The 18,542-nt window shown below is 40.3% G+C and overlaps 1 protein-coding gene and 1 non-coding gene across 51 annotated transcripts in view; both read right to left on the bottom strand.

The window, feature by feature from the left end:
- The window catches only part of NEK1 (NIMA related kinase 1), a 187,311-nt gene that overhangs the window by 44,193 nt on the left and 124,576 nt on the right, over positions 1–18,542 (bottom strand). For 35 of the 50 annotated variants that reach the window (XM_084994672.1, XM_021072842.2, XM_084994685.1 and 32 more), the window contains 4 exons: positions 17,278–17,409; positions 15,124–15,189; positions 14,818–15,046; positions 6,016–6,168 (listed from right to left, as the gene is read on the bottom strand). In XM_084994672.1, coding sequence (XP_084850798.1) covers positions 6,016–6,168; positions 14,818–15,046; positions 15,124–15,189; positions 17,278–17,409 — 580 coding nt within the window. Of the gene's footprint in view, positions 1–6,015; positions 6,169–14,817; positions 15,047–15,123; positions 15,190–17,277; positions 17,431–18,542 lie in introns of all 50 variants that reach the window. The other 15 variants (XM_013982714.3, XM_084994675.1, XM_084994682.1 and 12 more) reach the window with 1 other exon arrangement.
- TRNAE-UUC (transfer RNA glutamic acid (anticodon UUC)) lies at positions 8,779–8,850 on the bottom strand. Its single transcript has one exon. It is a non-coding gene; the product is annotated as a tRNA-Glu (tRNA).

The raw sequence follows: 18,542 nt of genomic DNA, 5'->3' as shown, positions 1-18,542 counted from the left end.
GAAGAAGCTCAAAGTCAGGAATACAAACAAACAGGCCAAGCTAACTTCAGCAGCATCAAGGGAACCTGATGGCATTACTTAGTTTTAAGATGAAAACATAATCTTCTTTCAAGAAAGAGAACATTATCCAGAGGCTTTATATATTCTAACCATAATGTCTGGCATCCAATCAAATACAGTAAAATTCAGGTAACAAAAATTCTAACCTATGCCCTGGTTTTGTACAGCCTACATGCTATAAAAACCTTTTACCTTTTTAAAGGGCTATAGAAAAAATTTAAAAAGAGAAAGAATGTGGATTAAATGGGCTCACAAAGTCTAGAAAATTTACAATCTGACAAGCTATAGAAAAAGTTCATTGATCTCTGTTATAAAGCATGGTTTATAAAAAAGAAATAGGAAAAAAAGACTGAAACCACAAAAAAGAGACAGCAGAAAGAGGACAGACCTATCTAACAATAGAAACAGATTAGAATACTTGGATTTGAGATTTATCAAGGCGGGACCTTAAAATAACTTTGATGAACAAATTCAAGAAAAGAGAGGAAGAGAAGGGCCAAATGGAAAATTTGGAAACCTGTAACCTGTAAAAAATAGGAAATGGATGTCCTAAAACCATAAAACACAGCCTCTGATACTAGGAACTCACTGGATGCATTTAGTGGTTAAAAAAAGCAGAAGGCAGGGTTGGTGAGATGCTAGCGGGGTCAGCAGAGAGAGAATGAAATGGAAGAATGCACAACAAGTAGAAGAGAGCACAAGAGGGAGCTGTAACAAACTCCAAGGGTCTAATACACGCAACTGGAGTCCAAAATCAGGAAGAGAACGGGTAGAAGCAACATGGGAGGACCGAAAGGACGTAATTTTCTCCTAACTGAGAGAAGACAGCAACCTCCAGTTTAAGAAGCCCAAAGGATATTACCTACAAAGATCCTTGTAACACTGTGGAAAGTCAGAGAAAATATTAGATCAGCTTCAAGAGAAACACATACTGCTTTCGAATAAACAAAAGTAAGACATAACACTGACGTAATTAGATAGCAGAAGAAAATCTAACTATACCTTTAACATGCAAAAGATAAAATGAAATTAAGCAAAGACAAACCATCGCACACCCCATCTACCAGAATTTAATACACAGTGAAAATATTCCATAAAACTGGAATTGAGGGAGTTCCCTTCGTGGCACAGTGGTTAACGAATCTGACTAGGAACCATGAGGTTGCGGGTTCGGTCCCTGCCCTTGCTCAGTGGGTTAATGATCCGGCGTTGCCGTGAGCTGTGGTGTAGGTTGCAGACGCAGCTGAGATCCCGTGTTGCTGTGGCTCTGGCATAGGCCGGTGGCTACAGCTCCGATTCAACCCCTGGCCTGGGAACCTCCATATGCCACGGGAGCGGCCCAAGAAATAGCAACAACAACAACAACAAAAGACAAAAGACAAAAAGACAAAAAAAAAAAAAAAAAAAACACAACTGGAATTGAAATAAAGGTCTTTTCAGACAAACCAAAGAGGATAGAGTTTCTTTATAAAGAAAGATTTGGAAGTTCCCGTCATGGCGCAGTGGTTAACGAATCCGACTAGGAACCATGAGGTTGCGGGTTCAGTCCCTGTCCTTGCTCAGTGGGTTAACGATGCGGCGTTGCCGTGAGCTGTGGTGTAGGTTGCAGACGCGGCTCGGATGCCACGTTGCTGTGGCTCTGGCGTAGGCCGGTGGCTACAGCTCCGATTCGATCCCTAGCCTGGGAACCTCCATATGCCGTGGGAGTGGCCCTAGAAAATGCAAAAAGACAAAAAAACAAAAAAAAAAAAAGAAAGATCTGTGCTACAGGAAATACTAGAGGAAATTCTTTAGACTAGAAGAAAAATGTAACAAATGGAAGTGTATAACTTTGGGAAGAAATAATGAATACTGTAAAGAATAAAATATGGATTAAATGTAAAAAATATTATAATAATGGCATTAATAATAATGATGATAATGATGTCTTAAGAGCTATATAAGATATGAAAATAAAACACATAACAGGAGTACAAAGGGTTAGAGGGGAATAAATGGAATGGTATTGTTAAAAGGACTGTGCATGGTTTGAGAAGGGATGTAAATACTAAATTAAGGTTGCTTTAAGCATTATGGTAGAATTAAGGAAGGATGCAAATTGTAAGCTTTAGGACCATAACAAAAGGGTAAATGAAAAATGTATAATTAAAAACAAACAAAAGAAAAGAATGGAATGCTTGATTAACTCAAAAGGAGGAATGAAAAGAATGAAAGGAATAAAAGAATAAAGAGACAAAAAACAGATGCAACAAACAAAAGAACATACAGCAAGACTGAACACAGGCTACAAAGTAATCTAAATCAGTAACTGCATTATATGTAAATAAATTAAATACTCTGAAAAAAGATAAAAATTGTCTTTGGACTGGATTTGAAATAAAAGTCACATTCAAAAATAAGGAGTCAGAGCAAATGAAAGAAAAGGCTACAGAAAAAGATATACTAAGGAAACATTAACTGAAAGAATTCTTGCTGGTATAGCTAGCTATGGAGTATAAGATAAAGCAGCCTTTAAAGGAAATAATGTTACTAGTGATAAACATGGACAGGTCATAACAATAAAGAGGTCAGTGTAACAGGAAGATGCATAAAATGATCAATGCAACAATCTAAAGAATTTAAGGCAATAATCTAAACTGCTATGCACTAAAAAACTTAGCTTCAAAATATAAATATAAGGAGTTCCCAGAGCGGCTCAACAGTAACAAACCCGGCTAATATCCATGAGGACACAGGTTTGATCCCTGGTCCCACTCACTGGGTTAAGGATCCAGCATTGCTGTAAACTGTGGTGTAGGTTGCAGACACGGCATGGATCTGGCATAGGAGCTGCAGCCCTGATTCAACCCCTGGCCAGGGAACTTCCATTTGCCAAGGGTGTGGCCCTAAAAAAACAAAACAAAACAAAAAAAAAACAGAAACAAAAATATAAATATCAAAAATTGATAGACTTGAAAGGAGAAACTGAAAAACGTACAAACATACTGGAGATTTTAACACTCTTCTCTCAGTAGCTGATATAACAAGCAGATAAGTAATAAAACACACAGGAAACTTGAACATTATGATTAAACAACTCAACATAGAATAAACATACATAGAGTAACTGTGAAATACACATTCCTTTCAAATGCATAAGAAACATTTACCAAAACAGACCATAAGGTGGGCAAGAATGCACGTATCAGAAATTTCAAAAGACTGAAACCATGTACACCATGATATTTTGAAACCACAATACAATTAGGCTCTAAAGCAGTAACAGAAAGGAAGCTAGAAAACCCCCAAATATTAGAAATTAAATGTGAAATACATTAGGGAGGTCCCTTAAAAACTAAAAATAGAGTTGACATAGGATCCAGCAATCGCACTCCTGGACCTATATCCAGAGAAAACCATGATTTGAAAAGATACATGAATCCCAATGTTCACAGCAGCATTGTTCATAACAGCCAAGACATGGCATGGAAACAACCTAAAGGCCCACCAACAGAGGAATGGATTAAGAAGTGGTACCTAAATCCAATGGAATACTACTCAGCCATAAAAAACCAAATAATACCATCTGCAGCAACATGGGTGGACCTGGAGATTATCATACCAACTGAAGTAAGCTAGACAAAGACAACATATGATATCACTTATATGTGGAATCTAATAAAAAAGTATACAAAAGAACAGAAACAAACTTAAAAAAAAAAAAAAACCTATATCCTGCACCTACAACCCCCTTCTCACTTGACGTAATCCTAAAGAGCACAATAAAAGGAGTGTGGTTTCTTGAGGCGGCGCTCTTGGTCCCTGAGACCTTCAGTCCCCTGGTTCCCACCTTCACTTAAGAAAAAACAAAAACAAAAACTACCATGAGATACCACCTCACACCAGTCAGAATGGCCATCATTAATAAATCCACAAAGAACAAGTGCTGGAGGGGCTGTGGAGAAAAGGGAACCCTCCTGCACTGTTGGTGGGAATGGAAACTGGTACAGCCACTATGGAGAACAGTTTGGAGATACCTTAGAAATCTATCCATAGAACTTCCATATGACCCCGCAATCCCACTCTTGGGCATCTATCCGGACAAAACTCTACTTAAGGGAGACACGTGCACCCGCATGTTCATTGCAGCACTATTCACAATAGCCAGAACATGGAAACAACCCAAATGTCCACCGACAGATGATTGGATTCGGAAGAGGTGGTATATATACACAATGGAATACTACTCAGCCATAAAAAAGGATGACATCATGCCATTTGCAGCAACATGGATGGAACTAGAGAATCTCATCCTGAGTGAAATGAGCCAGAAAGACAGGGACCAATACCATATGATATCACTTATAACTGGAATCTAATATCCAGCACAAATGAACATCTCCTCAGAAAAGAAAATCATGGAGTTGGAGAAGAGACTTGTGGCTGCCTGATGGGAGGGGGAGGGAGTGGGAGGGATCGGGAGCTTGGGCTTATCAGACACCACTTGGAATAGATTTACAAGGAGATCCTGCTGAATAGCATTGAGAACTATGTCTAGATACTCATGTTGCAACAGAAGAAAGGGTGGGGGAAAAATGTAATTGTAATGTATACATGTAAGGATAACCTGACCCCCTTGCTGTACAGTGGGAAAATAAAAAAATTATAAAAAAAATTAAAAAAAAATAAAATTACATTTGGATCAACAATAAATAAATAAATAAATAAATAATAAATAAATCAAAAAAAAAGAAAAAGAAAAAAAAAGAACAGAAACAAATTCAAAGATTTTAAAATTAAATTTAGGGTTACAAAGCGGAAACTGTGGAAGGGGAGAGGGATAAATTAGGAGTTTGGAATTGACATATATACACCATTATATATAAAGCAGATGACTAACAAGGACCTATGATACAGCACAGGGAGGTCTACTCAATGTTCCATAATAATCTGTGTGTTGGGGGGAGAATGGATAGATGTGTATACATAACTGATCCACTCTTCTGTAAACATGACACTAACACAACATTGTACATCAACTATATCCTCAATTAAATGAAAAAAAAAAACGAGAGAGAGAGGGAGGACAGGAGTGAGCATGAACATACAGAAAAGTGAAATAATATACACATTCATGTCTTGACACAATTTCCAAAAGAGGAAAAACAATATTTATCCCCCTCTTCATTTGAAGAAGCTGTTAAATCTTAAAACACCTGTTTTACAGCAACACTCAACTTTCTGTGTGGTCATAATACTGAGATCCACGACACTCGTGGAGCACAAATGTCTTTCTCTTGCCTAGAAGTCAGCTCCCAGTCCTAGGAAAATGGCTGTTGTCTCAACCACAGTGTCTTCAGCACATTTAATTCCCGAGTTCATGTTAAGTACACACCACTCACCTAAATGCTCTGCTCCTACACCTTTCCTCATGGGCAACACCATTCTGACTGCTCTACTTTCCTCCTCCTCCCTCCCCCATATATGTTTATTCTCCCTTTATTTGTAGATACCATCCAGGTTATGTCACAGCACAACTCAAGACTACCATTTGAGAAAACTCCCCTGAAAATGCAATCATTCTCCATCTGAATAGAAAACTACCATACCAAAAAGACAATCTATTACAAATAATTCATTTAAAATAAACATATAATTTTTTTTGTTTTATTTTGCTTTTGCTTTGCTTTTTAGGGCCACATCCACGGCACATGGAGGTCCCCAGGCTAGGGGTCAAATCAGAGCCACACCTGCCAGCCTACACCAGAGCCACAGCAACACGGGATCCGAGCCACATCTGTGACCTACACCACAGCTCATGGCAACACCAGATTCTTAACCCACCAAACGAGGCCAGGGATTGAACCCACAACCTTATGGTTCCTAGTTGGATTCATTTCCACTGCGCCATGACTGGAACTCCAGTTTTTTTTTTATATTACTAATAGTAGAGAAAAATATCTAGTTTCTGCTCACCACTGCTATTCGTTGTGTTTTCCAATAGTTCTGTCTGAAGTTGTAGTTCAGCTTCTCCAAGTACCTTTAGAACAGAATCTGTAGGGCTTTTTCCCCAGACTTTTCTTGGAGATCCACTAGAATCTAATTTAATAACCTCTCCCACTGTGTGTTCTAGAAGAAAAAGACATAAAAACATTTCTCAATGATAGCACATAATAACAATATTATAAGCCAGATTTAAAGTCGTCTATCCAATTGAGTGCTTCCCAGGAAAAAAAAAAAGGTATATCACAAAGTGCACACAATAACGTAACAATAATGATAGTGCTTAAAAAAAGACTTTTAGGGAATGAATAACAAATGACAGAACGAAAGCAAATAATACTCCTAATAAAAATATATCTAAAGATGTCTTTGAAAATACTTAGGATTAGAATTAGAGTTCCCATTGTGGCTCAGCAGGTTAAGAACTCGACAGTATCCATGAGGTCAAGCTAGTTACAAATGACTGAACTGTGTCCCTGAACGAAGGTCAAGAACATTTACAGGAACACAAAAGTATACAGCACCCATCAAGGTAACATCACTGTTTAGTCTTCTAACAAAAATGGCTAAATATGCACAGCTGCTGAATAGGAGAATTCAACCTATTTAATAAAGAGGGGTGTGGATCAACAATGAAGCAATAACAACTCAAAATTAACAGGGATGATATAATTTGGGGACAAGAACGTTTATAATTGTCCTTACAACTAAATTCTATGCATTCAACAAACTACAGATAAGATTAATGATATTAGGGACAGGGAAAACATCAAAAAGATCCATACTGAACTTCTAGAAAGGAAGACAGAAAAAGCTGAAGAATTAATTACGGCAAAAAAATTTCCAAATGTGATGAAAACTATACACTCACAAATCCAAGGAGGTCAATGAAACTCAAGCAAAAGAAACATGAAGAAAATGACACCAAGGAACATCATAATAAAATTCACTAAAACCAAGGTGGGGGGGGGGGCTAAAAAGCAAGCAGAGGAAATAAGACACATTACACACAAATAAAAATGAGAATGACAGAAAACTCTCATCAGAAGAAGTACAAACTAGAAGACAATGGAGCAATATCATTAAGGTACCAAAAGAAGAAAATGGCAATTTAGAATTCTATACCCAGAAAACATAGCTTTGCAAAAGAAAGGCAAAACTGATGCTTTTACAGATACAAAAAAGCTGAAAGAATTCATTACCAGTAGTACCATATTACAAGAACTGTTAAAGGCAGTCCTTCAGGAAGAATAAAAATGATACTAAATGGAAATCTGATTTACCAAAAGAATACAGACCACTAGAAATAGTAATGATGTGTAGATACAGAAGGTTTTTTCTATTATTATTCAAGACTCTATGAAAGATAGATGGCCATGATGTATTGTGAGGAAAGCATAAGCTTAAAAAAGCAAAAACAACACACAACTTGGAGAGAACAAATTTAAGTATTCTGTTGTAAGGTCTATGAAATGCTTTAAGTCACCTGAAAACAGATGTGATAAGTTAAAGATGTATTCTATAAACTCTAAAAAGGAAACACTAAAATACCAGAACAATGAGCTAGAATTATAAGCCAGTAACAGGTACTCAAAGCAAAATGGTACATTTAACTGAAACCATATTAACAATCGTATTTAACATAAATGATCTAAATAAATCAAGCTAAAGGCAATAAGCGTGGATGAAACAGGCAAGCCAGCAACTTGCTGCCTACACCCTATTCTAAATATAAAGACATAACTAGATTAAAAGAAGGGAAGATAAAGATGTGCCAGATTAACACTGAGCAAAAAAAGAAGTGACTGTACCAGTGTCAAATAAATGAAATTTAATCAAATTAAAAGGAATAAACTATCAATAATCATAACACAGATGAACCTCAAAAAGCATCCTGCTGCTGAATTAAACAGACACAAAAGACTACAAACTCTTAAAGTTTTTTTAATGAGAAATTTAATTGAAGATAGAAAAACTTCAAAAAAATTGCTTCTGAGAGGCCAGGAGCAGGGAATGACTGGGAAGAGGCAGGAAGCTTTTTGGGGTGATGGTAATGTTCCACGTCTTAACAGGGTTTGGATTGTGGAGGTGCAGGACTCTGTTAAACTCAGCAAATGCACATTTATGTATGCATTTCACTATATGTCAACTTAACATTAAAGAACAAACTTCTAAACACATACTGAACTTTGTTTAATGATAGGTATGCTGCAAAGTACGGAACTATACCAATGTCTGCAAGATACTTTGAACCACACCGATAAATTAGCTAGACTGATGGACGGATAGAAGGATGGATACATGTGTGGCCAGGAAAGCACAGTAAAGTGGTGATGGCAGGATCCAGATGGAGGGTTTTGATATTCACTGTAAAATTATTTCAGTTTTTCGATGTTTGAAATTTTCCAAATGAAATGTTGTATAATCACACAACAGACTATTACACAACTAAAAAAAGAATAAAGGAATTTTTCTTTATGGTGGTAGAAAAAGTTTACCAAAAACACTTATAAGAAAAATAAATCACAGCTGACCCTTGACAATGTAGGGGTTGGGGCACCGACCCTCCATGAAGCTGAGAATCCAAGTACAGCTCTTTGTGCCTCATAAAAAGAGCAGGACTTGAGAAATGACTCACCCATAGGCAGGAAGCCAAGGCAACCTGGACTCAAACCAGAAAGAAGTTGTTTTTTCTTTACTGGCCGTGGCGAGTGGCAGCTTGATATGGGATCTCAGTTCCCAGACCAGGGATTGAACCTGGGCCACAGCAGTGAAAGTGCTGAATCCTAACCACTAGACCATCAGGGAACTAAAACCCTTTTGATGCCGCGTATTATGATCTCTAAATGAACACACACTTTTCCCCATACTTAAAGATGTCTAAAACAAAAATACAGGTACTAGTTTTATTTTAAAAAAATCCACATATAAGTACCCACACAGTTGAAGGGTGCACTGTAATAATAGGTGATATGGAGTAATCTCTAATAAATAACGTAAAATCAATGTGTGTCTGTACTCATATACACACACACATACACAAATGACCTCTATAAGGATAAACAATAAACTAACATCAGTGGGTACCTGGTAACAGAGAGGCAGATGGAGTGGGTGCTGAGGCAGAAGAACCTCAAACACACAGTTTACACTGTGGGATGTTTGCATCACGCAAGTATTTTCCCACTTAGGAAATTAAACATGATTTTTGAGCCCATGAGACAAAGTATTATTTGCATAAGAGCGTTCTCAGTCTCATGCTAACTATCCATATAGAACTGCAGTTACTAAGGCAATAAACTACCTGGCAGGTCCTCCTAAATGTGTCTGAGACAAGCCTAGATGGTCATTTGAGAGTACACAGTTCTTGCGGTTTTGGTTTGCATATGACCTTTCCTTCCACTTTTTAAGAAAATACGGCAGGGTTTTCTCATCTTCTATAAACATCTGCTGCATCTCCCTGCCCTAGCTCTGTCCCATGGGCGGTAGTTTATTCCCTCAAAGGTGCCCTCAATTATCTCCAACTCCCACAGCAGATCTCACAATGTTGGCTGTGTCTGTCCTCCTATCTATCTATGTAATAACCACTTTCTGTGTCTAACACGTGCTTCACGACACGGAACACATGGTGTGCCCACAAGTCAGACGACCTCATTTTACAAGCCTGTTTCATCAAAGTGAACACAGGCAAAGACAGCTCAACAGATGAAGGATAAAATTACAGCATGTGATTAGTTCTTTAAAACTAGTAAATAATATTGTGTGCCTTGAAAAATAACAGAAGAGAGCTACTTTTAACAGCAAAGTGAAGAAAGGGTTTGTGGCAGCGGGGGGGGGGGGGGGGGGGAGGGTGTGGACGATAATCCAAGTCAAAGACCAACAGCTAATCCCCCAGCTAGGGGGCTGGAGCAGCAGGTGAAGGTGGGGGGAGAGGACCAGGTTGCACGCACACAACACTGTGAACAAGAGGGCTCCAGAAGGGGGAAAGGCCAACAACAGGGACAGAAGAGGCAAATAGTAAGCATCCAGCACAGGACGTGGGAAGGAGGAGAGGGAGGCAGAGGAAGGTGCAGGACTGTGCAAAGTGAGCAGAAGAGGCAGAAAGGAGGACAGAGTGAGCAGAGTGAGCAGGCTGACCCCGGGGGCCTGGCTGGAGGGGGCCTGGACATCCCTGCTCGGGGCAGGGGAGGTCGGTTAGGTTCAAAGTGAGCAACGGGCTCCCTCTTCATTCTTCAGTCTCTGCTCCGCAAGGCTCCATCTCTTCCCCTCACAGCTCAGTCCTATACAGCCCTTCACCCTACACCCTCTCCTCCAGAAACACAACATAGCTGTCATCAAGGTCACAATGTCTCTTCCTCACAAATCCCATGCAGATGTTGTAGCCTCAGCTTGTCATCTCTCTTCCTTTTAAAGCCACCAGTCTCGGAGTTCCCATCATGGCGCACAGTGGTCAACGAATCCGACTAGGAACCATGAGGTTGCGGGTTCGATCCCTGCCCTTGCTCAGTGGGTTAAGGATCCGGCGTTGCCGCGAGCTGTGATGTAGGTCACAGACACGGCTCAGATCCCGCATTGCTGTGGCTCTGGCATAGGCCCGCGTCTACAGCTCTGATTCCACCCCTAGCCTGGGAACCTCCATATGCCGCAGGAGTGGCCCAAGAAAAGGCAAAAAAAAAAAAAAAATATATATATATATATATATATTTCTGGGAGTTCCCGTCGTGGCGCAGTGGTTAACGAATCCGACTTGGAACCATGAGGTTGTGGGTTCGGTCCCTGCCCTTGCTCAGTGGGTTACGATCCGGCGTTGCCGTGAGCTGTGGTGTAGGTTGCAGACGCGGCTCGGATCCCGCGTTGCTGTGGCTCTGGCGTAGGCCAGTGGCTACAGCTCCAATTGGACCCCTAGCCTGGGAACCTCCATATGCCGTGGGAGCGGCCCAAAGAAATAGCAAAAAGACAAAAAAAAAAAAAAAAAAAAAAGAAAGAAAAAACCACCTAAAGAGGAAGAGAACAACCCAAAGGACTACAAGGAATACAGGACAGGAGATACTGCCTGTTTCCAACACACTGCAAAGTGTCTTAATTTGCAGTGCCCTGGGCACTCAGAAGGGTCCTGTCTCTTCAGTAGGGAAGAATTCTCACTTGACTATACACAGCCCTGATTTCACCTAATAACTCTTAAAAAACAAGGCATAAATGAATCAAACTGAGTCCAACTAAACTGCAGTCCAGAACAAATCTCCAGAAAATTACAGAAACACCAAAAAGCCTAGCACCCATGAATGTAAAATGCACAATAGCTAGCACCTATCATGAAGAACAGACTTGTGGTTGCAAAGGGGGAGGGAGGGAGTAGGATGGATTGGGAATTTGGGGTTAATAGATGCAAACTATTGCCTTTGAAATGGATAAGCAATGAGATCCTGCTGTATAGCACTAGGAACTATATCTAGTCACTTGTGATAGAGCATGATGGAATATAATGTGAGAAAAAGAACATATATATGTACGTGTGATTGGGTCAGTTTGCTCTATAGTAGAAAATTGACAGAACACTATAAATCAAGTGTAATTGGAAAAAAAATTTACCAATCATGCAAAGAAGCAGAAGAATATAATCCATAATGAGGAGAAAAATCAATCAATCAAAATAGATTCAGAACTGAGACAAACATTAGTATTTGCAGATAAGCTAACTAAATAAATTGTTTATGACTTTATTCCATATGATCAAAAATTTAAGAAGGGTCATGATAGATATGTTTAAAACCCGAATTGAACTTCTAGAAATGAAAACTACAATATCTGAGGTGAAAAATAAATCGGATGAGACTAATAGGTTAGGCAATGTAAAAAAAAAAAAAGGTGAATTTGAACCTATCCAGAGTGAAATGCATAGGAAAAAAGAGAAACTTCAAAAATGAAAAGCATATTGGTTAGCTATGGGGCAGCTTAATATACATGAAACTGCAGTTCCCAATATTGAGGAGGAAGGAGCATAGAGAAATAACTGAAGAAATATTGGCAAAGGAATTTCCAATGTGATGAAAATGTTAAACCCACAGATGCTCGGTCAACCTCAAAGAAAAGAAACATGAAGAAAGCTACAATAAGGCACTTCACAGTCAAATTGCTCAAAGCAGTGATAAAGACACACCATCTCAGGAGCCGACAGAGAACATCATCATGTGATGCTGAGAGGAGCAAAGATAAGCGTCAGAGTTCTTGTCAGAAACAACCCAAGTGAGAGGACAGCAGCATCTTTAAAGCACTGAAGGAGTTCCTGTCGTGGCTCAGTGGTTAACGAACCCGACTAGTATCCATAAGGACGTGGGTTCGATCCCTGGCCTTGCGTAGTGGGTTAAGGATCCAGCATTGCCGTGAGCTGTGGTGTAGGCCACAGACGCAGCTCAGGTCTAGCGTTGCCGCGGCTGTGGCGAAGGCCTACAGCTACAGCTCTGATTCGACCCCTAGCTGGGAACTTCCACATGCCACAGGTGCGGCCCTAAAAAGACAAAAGATTTAAAAAAAAAAAAGAAGAAAAAGAAACAATAAAGCACTGAAAGACAGACCTGCCAACCTAGTACTCCATACCCAGAGAAGATGGCTTTTACAGATTAAGGTATAAGCATTAAAAATTACACCTTACTAAATTATATAATTAAATTTATATTAATTAAAAAATGAGGTACAGAATCAAGTAAAAATACTTCTCAGTATACAGAAGTTGAGAGACTATCACCTGCATTGCAAGGTGAGTCAAACGATGATACCCCATGGATACACAAATCTAAACAAAGAAACTAAGAACCCCAGAAATAGAAAGTACATGGATGAATACAAAAGAGGCCCTTCTTTGCAGTAGCTGAAGCCCCTTCAAGGACAAGCGGAGTCCTAAGCTCTGGGCAGAGAGAGCAGACACACATCACCCATGTCCACTGACTCGGCTCTAAGAACGGATCACAGCGCACAAGCAGTGACCTGAGGGTGTGAACAGATGGCAGCTGGACTGGTGAAGAAGACAGATCCACAGCACCCCCAGTGGTGGGACATCAAGAACCCACAGCAGGTAAAGCTGACATGGAGACATGGTACCCGGGAGGTGGGGCAATCCCACTCTACCTCCCCTGCTCCTGGCCTCCCAGCTCCAAGCAGGCAGCAGACTGTGGAAACTAGAGAGAAAATACCACAGAAACAGTGCAGACAGAGGAATTCAAGAAAGCAACCCTCTGCAGGTGTCTGCTATCACCTGGGCTTACCACCTGTGCACACATGGACTTGACCCTGTCCTGTACATCAAAGACTGAAAACTGAGCTAGCCAACCGACAACTACTCAGCTCCCAGACAGTCACCATGGTACAGGCCGGCAGAGCAAAATGTACCCATAGGCTCTGGAAAATGAGCTGGTACTGAAACTATGGGCCACAGAAGGCAGATGCAAACCCATGGTCTGACTCTAACAAAGTCTATGGCAGAAACATCAATATTCCCCTAAGATTTAAAGAAGACACAGAGTCTCATCAGGGAATACTCAAAGTGTCTAGGATGCAAGTCAAAGTTACTTGGCCCAAGATGCACCAGAGAAATCTAGAGTCTCTTGGGAGGCAGCTACTGGCAGCCAACAGAAATACAGCACAGATGTGAGAATGATCTAACAAGGATTTTAAAAGGTTGTTATAAAAATCCCCCAGGAAGCAATCACGAGCACTCTTGACAGCAATGGAATACAAGAAAATCAGAGAGAAGAACGAAGATATAAAGGCCATTAGATGAAATTAAAATTTCAGTGTCCCTAACCAAGACTGTACTGCAAACACAGCTGCACTGATGCACCTGCAGTGTCCGCTGTCTGCGCTGCAACGACAGCTGGGGAAGCAGACATGACCTACAGGGCGCTCGAAGCCTGAGCTCTTGCCTGGCAGCACAAGGCATTACAGCTGTCCCTGCTGTGAACACCTCCCCTCTGGCCCCTCGCCTCCCGAGCTTTCAGCTGCCCTCCTGCCCTCATCGGCTCAGATTCTGCCCTTCACCTGGAAGCTGAGCAGCATTCCCAGGGTCCAGGCTCTCCCGGGGTCCAGCTGCTGTCAAAAACCGCCTCCTGGGTTCCCCTGAGACCCTGTGATGCCCTGGTTGGTGTCCCTGCAACAGCTGTGATTGTCGCCTGGGAGAGGCTCTCTCAGCCTTGATACTGCTCCACTGCTCAGAATGGGGGGCATATGGGACTCAGGACAGAACTGCTTGCTATGGAGTCTGGAACTTCCCACCAATGCAGGAAAAACTCTACTAAAACAGCCCATCAGAAAAATCACCTAAGACTGTGCTTAGGTGACAGCCAGACGTCCTTAAGAGGGTGGGCCAGGGAGAGGAGGTGTTTTTGCAGTTCCCTGCTATGGCCCCCGGCCTGGACAAGGCGGGGAATGGGAGGTGCTGGGGAATCCGCCGAGCAAACGGACCACTAAGCAACACCCTCTCAACACCTGAGCTGTGACCCATGGGACCACCCTTGTTCTCTCCAAGGATTATTCCCAGTGACAGATGACTGACGGACAAACGGCTAAAGTAACAATATAAACATCTATCTGGGTCCCATGCTCACACTGCAGACTGCTGCAATGAAAAGCCCTGCCATCTGAGAGCCGAAGCCTCTTCTCCACGTTCCACTTGTTACAGGCATTCTTTCAGCCCTCAGCCCCCAAAGGTGCCTCCGTCACTGTCCAGTCCACACGGTCACCCATGTGCTGGATTGGACAGGACATTAGCACTCTCATACACACTTTCAGTGGCAGAGAAGGACGTGTCCAGTGTCAGCTCATCCACAGGAATCACCAGCTGGCCTCCTGCCTCCCATTTCTTGCGATCTGACGAAACCGGTTTTTCTTTCTCCTGCTCTTTGGCATCTTCAAGTATATTTATTGCACCTGTTTCAGAGGGACTCTGCTTTCCTTTCTCATCTTCTTGAGCTTTAAGATTCTGATTTAACCTACGTAGTATTTCTCGCTTACTCTGAAACAGTTAAAATGTTATACTTTAATATGTATACAATTAAGTAAAATGATGGAAAATTTGAAAATTGTACCTACTGAAATAGCATTGTTAGTCTTTTGCATTTCTTCTGAGGTTTCCTGGGCATCAGTTAAACTTCTGTCCTTTAAACAGAGATAGTCACACAGTAAGATATCATGGTTTAAAATAACTTTTAAAATAAGTCTACTTAATACTTTTTGATATTTTTACTTCTTGTTTTTCATTAACACTTAATGCTCCTTGTGAATTTTTTATTCCTGTAAAATGTTAACATAGCTTCCTTCATTATCGACAAGGAGAAATTGTTAAATATTATCATCTAATAGACTTAATATACCAGAAGGGCCAATTCTCAATTATTGGTCATATTTTTGGATTACTTGATCATGTATTTATATTCTCATTTTCTTTGGCACCTGATTTTTGGTAACTTTTAATTCATGGTAGAAATTTTAAAAATTAATTCATATATTCAGTTATACCTAGGGAAGTTTTGATGGATGAATAATTCAAGATAGGCCATGTTATCTTTTTGTGTGTGTGTCTTTTGTCTTTTTAGGGCTGCACCCACAGCATATGGATGTCCAGTCAGAGCTGTAGCCGCCGGCATACGCCACCACAGCAACATGGGATCTGAGCCACGTTTGCAACCTACACCATAGCTCACAGCAACGCTGGATCCTTTAACCAACTGAGCAAGGCCAGGGATCAAACCCAAATCCTCATGGATACTGGTTGGGTTTGTTAACCACTGAGCCATGACGGAAAGTCCTAGGCCATGTTATCTTGAGGTTGTTTTTACGTTTCAGGTACATATATACTTATTAAGCTGGAAAACTTACACTACACATAATTGAGAATCGGCTTTTCTCCCTAAGTGAAGAGTAACAATAGTTTAAGTCCTTTGTACTAATGAAAATATACAATTTGTTTTTTATTTAGTATAATCAGAGTAATCTAGACCACCTAGAATTTTTAAATATATGAAAAGAAGATATTAGTAGTTATGAAACTATGAAAGCAAAGGTACGTAGAAGACCCAGGGTAGGGAAAAGCAGTGAAAGTTTTAAGTAAAGCAATATTTATTAAGAAGACACATGAAGAAAAACCATTTAGTTACACTGATTACCTCACATTTTATTAAATAGTGGTCAGTTTTACAGTAACATGTAAATCAGACAAAGAGAAGTTTACCCAGTAAAGTGGCAGGAATTAGCAGTCGCTACAACCAGAGTGAGCAGCTACTTGAGATGTGAGACAGGGGACCCGGAAGGGGCCCCAGAGTGGCATCTGAGATTGGATGAACAACATAGCACATGGAGTCATTATCAGAAGGAAGAGACTAAACCCACTGAAAGAACAATGGTTTCCCATATGAAGTTCTTGAGATTGACCAAGACTTGTATTTCCTACTCAATCTTGTTTTAAAGATAAACACAAAGGCTGTGAAAAAGTGGTGTGCCAGTAGCAGAGTGCTGTCTGCAAAACCTTAATGCACCAACTTCCAAATACCAGGAAAGTAGAAACCAGATTAAAGTGTCATATGACTTAGGACACTTTTCCCTCGTCTGCTGAATTCTAGGCTGAAATCCCACATCAGAGACCATTTCCCTTAGCCTTAGAACAGAGCTTTCCACATTTCAGACAGTTACCCGCCACATACCTCCAAGTTTAAACTCCACTTGCCCACATTTCCTTGTCTTACTATACACATGGTATGACAGGGATTCAAAAGCAGAGGTTAAAGAAAAAACTGATGAGTTAATAAGAGTGGAATTATACTGCGTCCTCCAACATTTACTTTGCCAAAAATTATTAAATACATGTAAAGATGTCTTGGACATTAGTCCCAGAGTTAATTGAGTACCAAAGAGACATTATTTTTTAAAAAAAGAACCTTTGCTAATTGTGAGTGCTACAGTATAAAAATGGTTTTTACATTATTTTTCACACATTTCTATGTATTTTTGGGTTCAGCAGTCTGTTAAAGTAAAAAAGAGAATCATTTTAATCACGTACCAGGTAGTTTTAGATATAAAACCTAAGAGCAGTGAGGCTTCAGTATTCATGGTAAACTGCACACAAAAATCTTTAAATATTAATTTTTTCTCAGAAAAATCTAACAGAATAGGGTTTAATGTAACTTCACTAAATTTAATCCTTTGCATAACCTTCTGACTTTGAGGAGGTGTAAATTTTAGGGAACTTACCACACCCACTTCCTTCAAAGCTGAAGTTACAGAAATAACAGGCCTCACTGGATGCCTGGGCGGAGAGCCACCTGCTCCTTGCTGTCCTGAAGGCGGGGATACATCAGAGCTCTTCAGTCCTCTGGCCACCAACTGTAGGAGAGAATGTAAGCACTGTGGGAACTTAGCTTCTGCATAAAGAAACACAAAGGACATGTAAGACACTGTCTATCCACAGAGTTTTCTCATCCCTCAAATCCTATTGTACAAGGCAATGTACTAGGTTCTGGGATAGATCAGTGAACAGAGACCCATCTCTGGTCTCACATGGGAACAAAACCATGTGACACAAAGTACTAAATCACTCCTTTCCATTGCATTCACAATGTTTCACAAACTGCCTTCAAAAAGATTAAACATGGAGTTCCTGTAATGGTGCAGTGGTTAATGAATCCAACTAGGAACCATGAGGTTGTGGGTTCGATCCCTGCCCTTGCTCAGTGGGTTAAGGATCTGGCGTTGCCGTGAGCTGTGGTGTAGGTTGCAGACGCGGCTTGCATCCCACGTTGCTGTGGCTCTGGTGTAGGCCAGTGGCTACAGCTCTGATTCGACCCCTAGCCTGGGAACTTCCATATGCCTCGGGAGCGGCCCCAGAAATGGCAAAAAGACCAAAAGACCAAAAGACCAAAAAAAAAAAAAAAAATTAAACATCAGTTCTCTGACTTTAACTGTAATCCATTACCAGATTTGGTGGGAAGAAAAAAATACCTTATTTACTAATCTTAGACTTCAAAAAGGAACACTTCTACAATTTCTGCAAGTTTGGCACAACCTTCTTAAAGTCTGAACATCAATCGCCCAACATGACAGCCCTGATTATAAAAATGTTAACATAAATAGGAAAAGAAGAAGTGAAAGGTACAGGTAATAGTACTTATTTCACTAACAATACCACTTGTTATATTCATGTATATGTTTGCTTTTATCCTGCCATTTAGATGCTGTAACAACATGAAGTAAGGGAATGCATTTCATGGTGTGCTCATAGGGACACCACAAGCAGGTCCATTCCTCCTTCTCACTCTTCTTCAAACTGGTAAACAAGAGTTTCTGATGAGCAAATATTTCAAACACAATATTTGTTGACCATCTTGTAAGCATAAGATAGTAACCCAATTCTAATATTTCATTTTCTGGACTTTTATTTTATACCAATATCTATTTTGTTCAAAAGGAGATGGAAATAGTCAACATATTAAAGGAGAAGAACTAGCTGCAGGACTGAT

This window comes from Sus scrofa, chromosome 14 (assembly GCF_054392235.1).
Source record: "Sus scrofa isolate SSC_HxYL_T2T_F1_AM1 chromosome 14, Sscrofa_HxYL_maternal_Yorkshire_Landrace_v2.0, whole genome shotgun sequence".
Lineage (NCBI taxonomy): Eukaryota > Metazoa > Chordata > Mammalia > Artiodactyla > Suidae > Sus > Sus scrofa.
The sequence above is the reverse complement of the archived record's forward strand: the minus strand, read 5'-3'. Positions and strand labels throughout refer to the sequence as shown.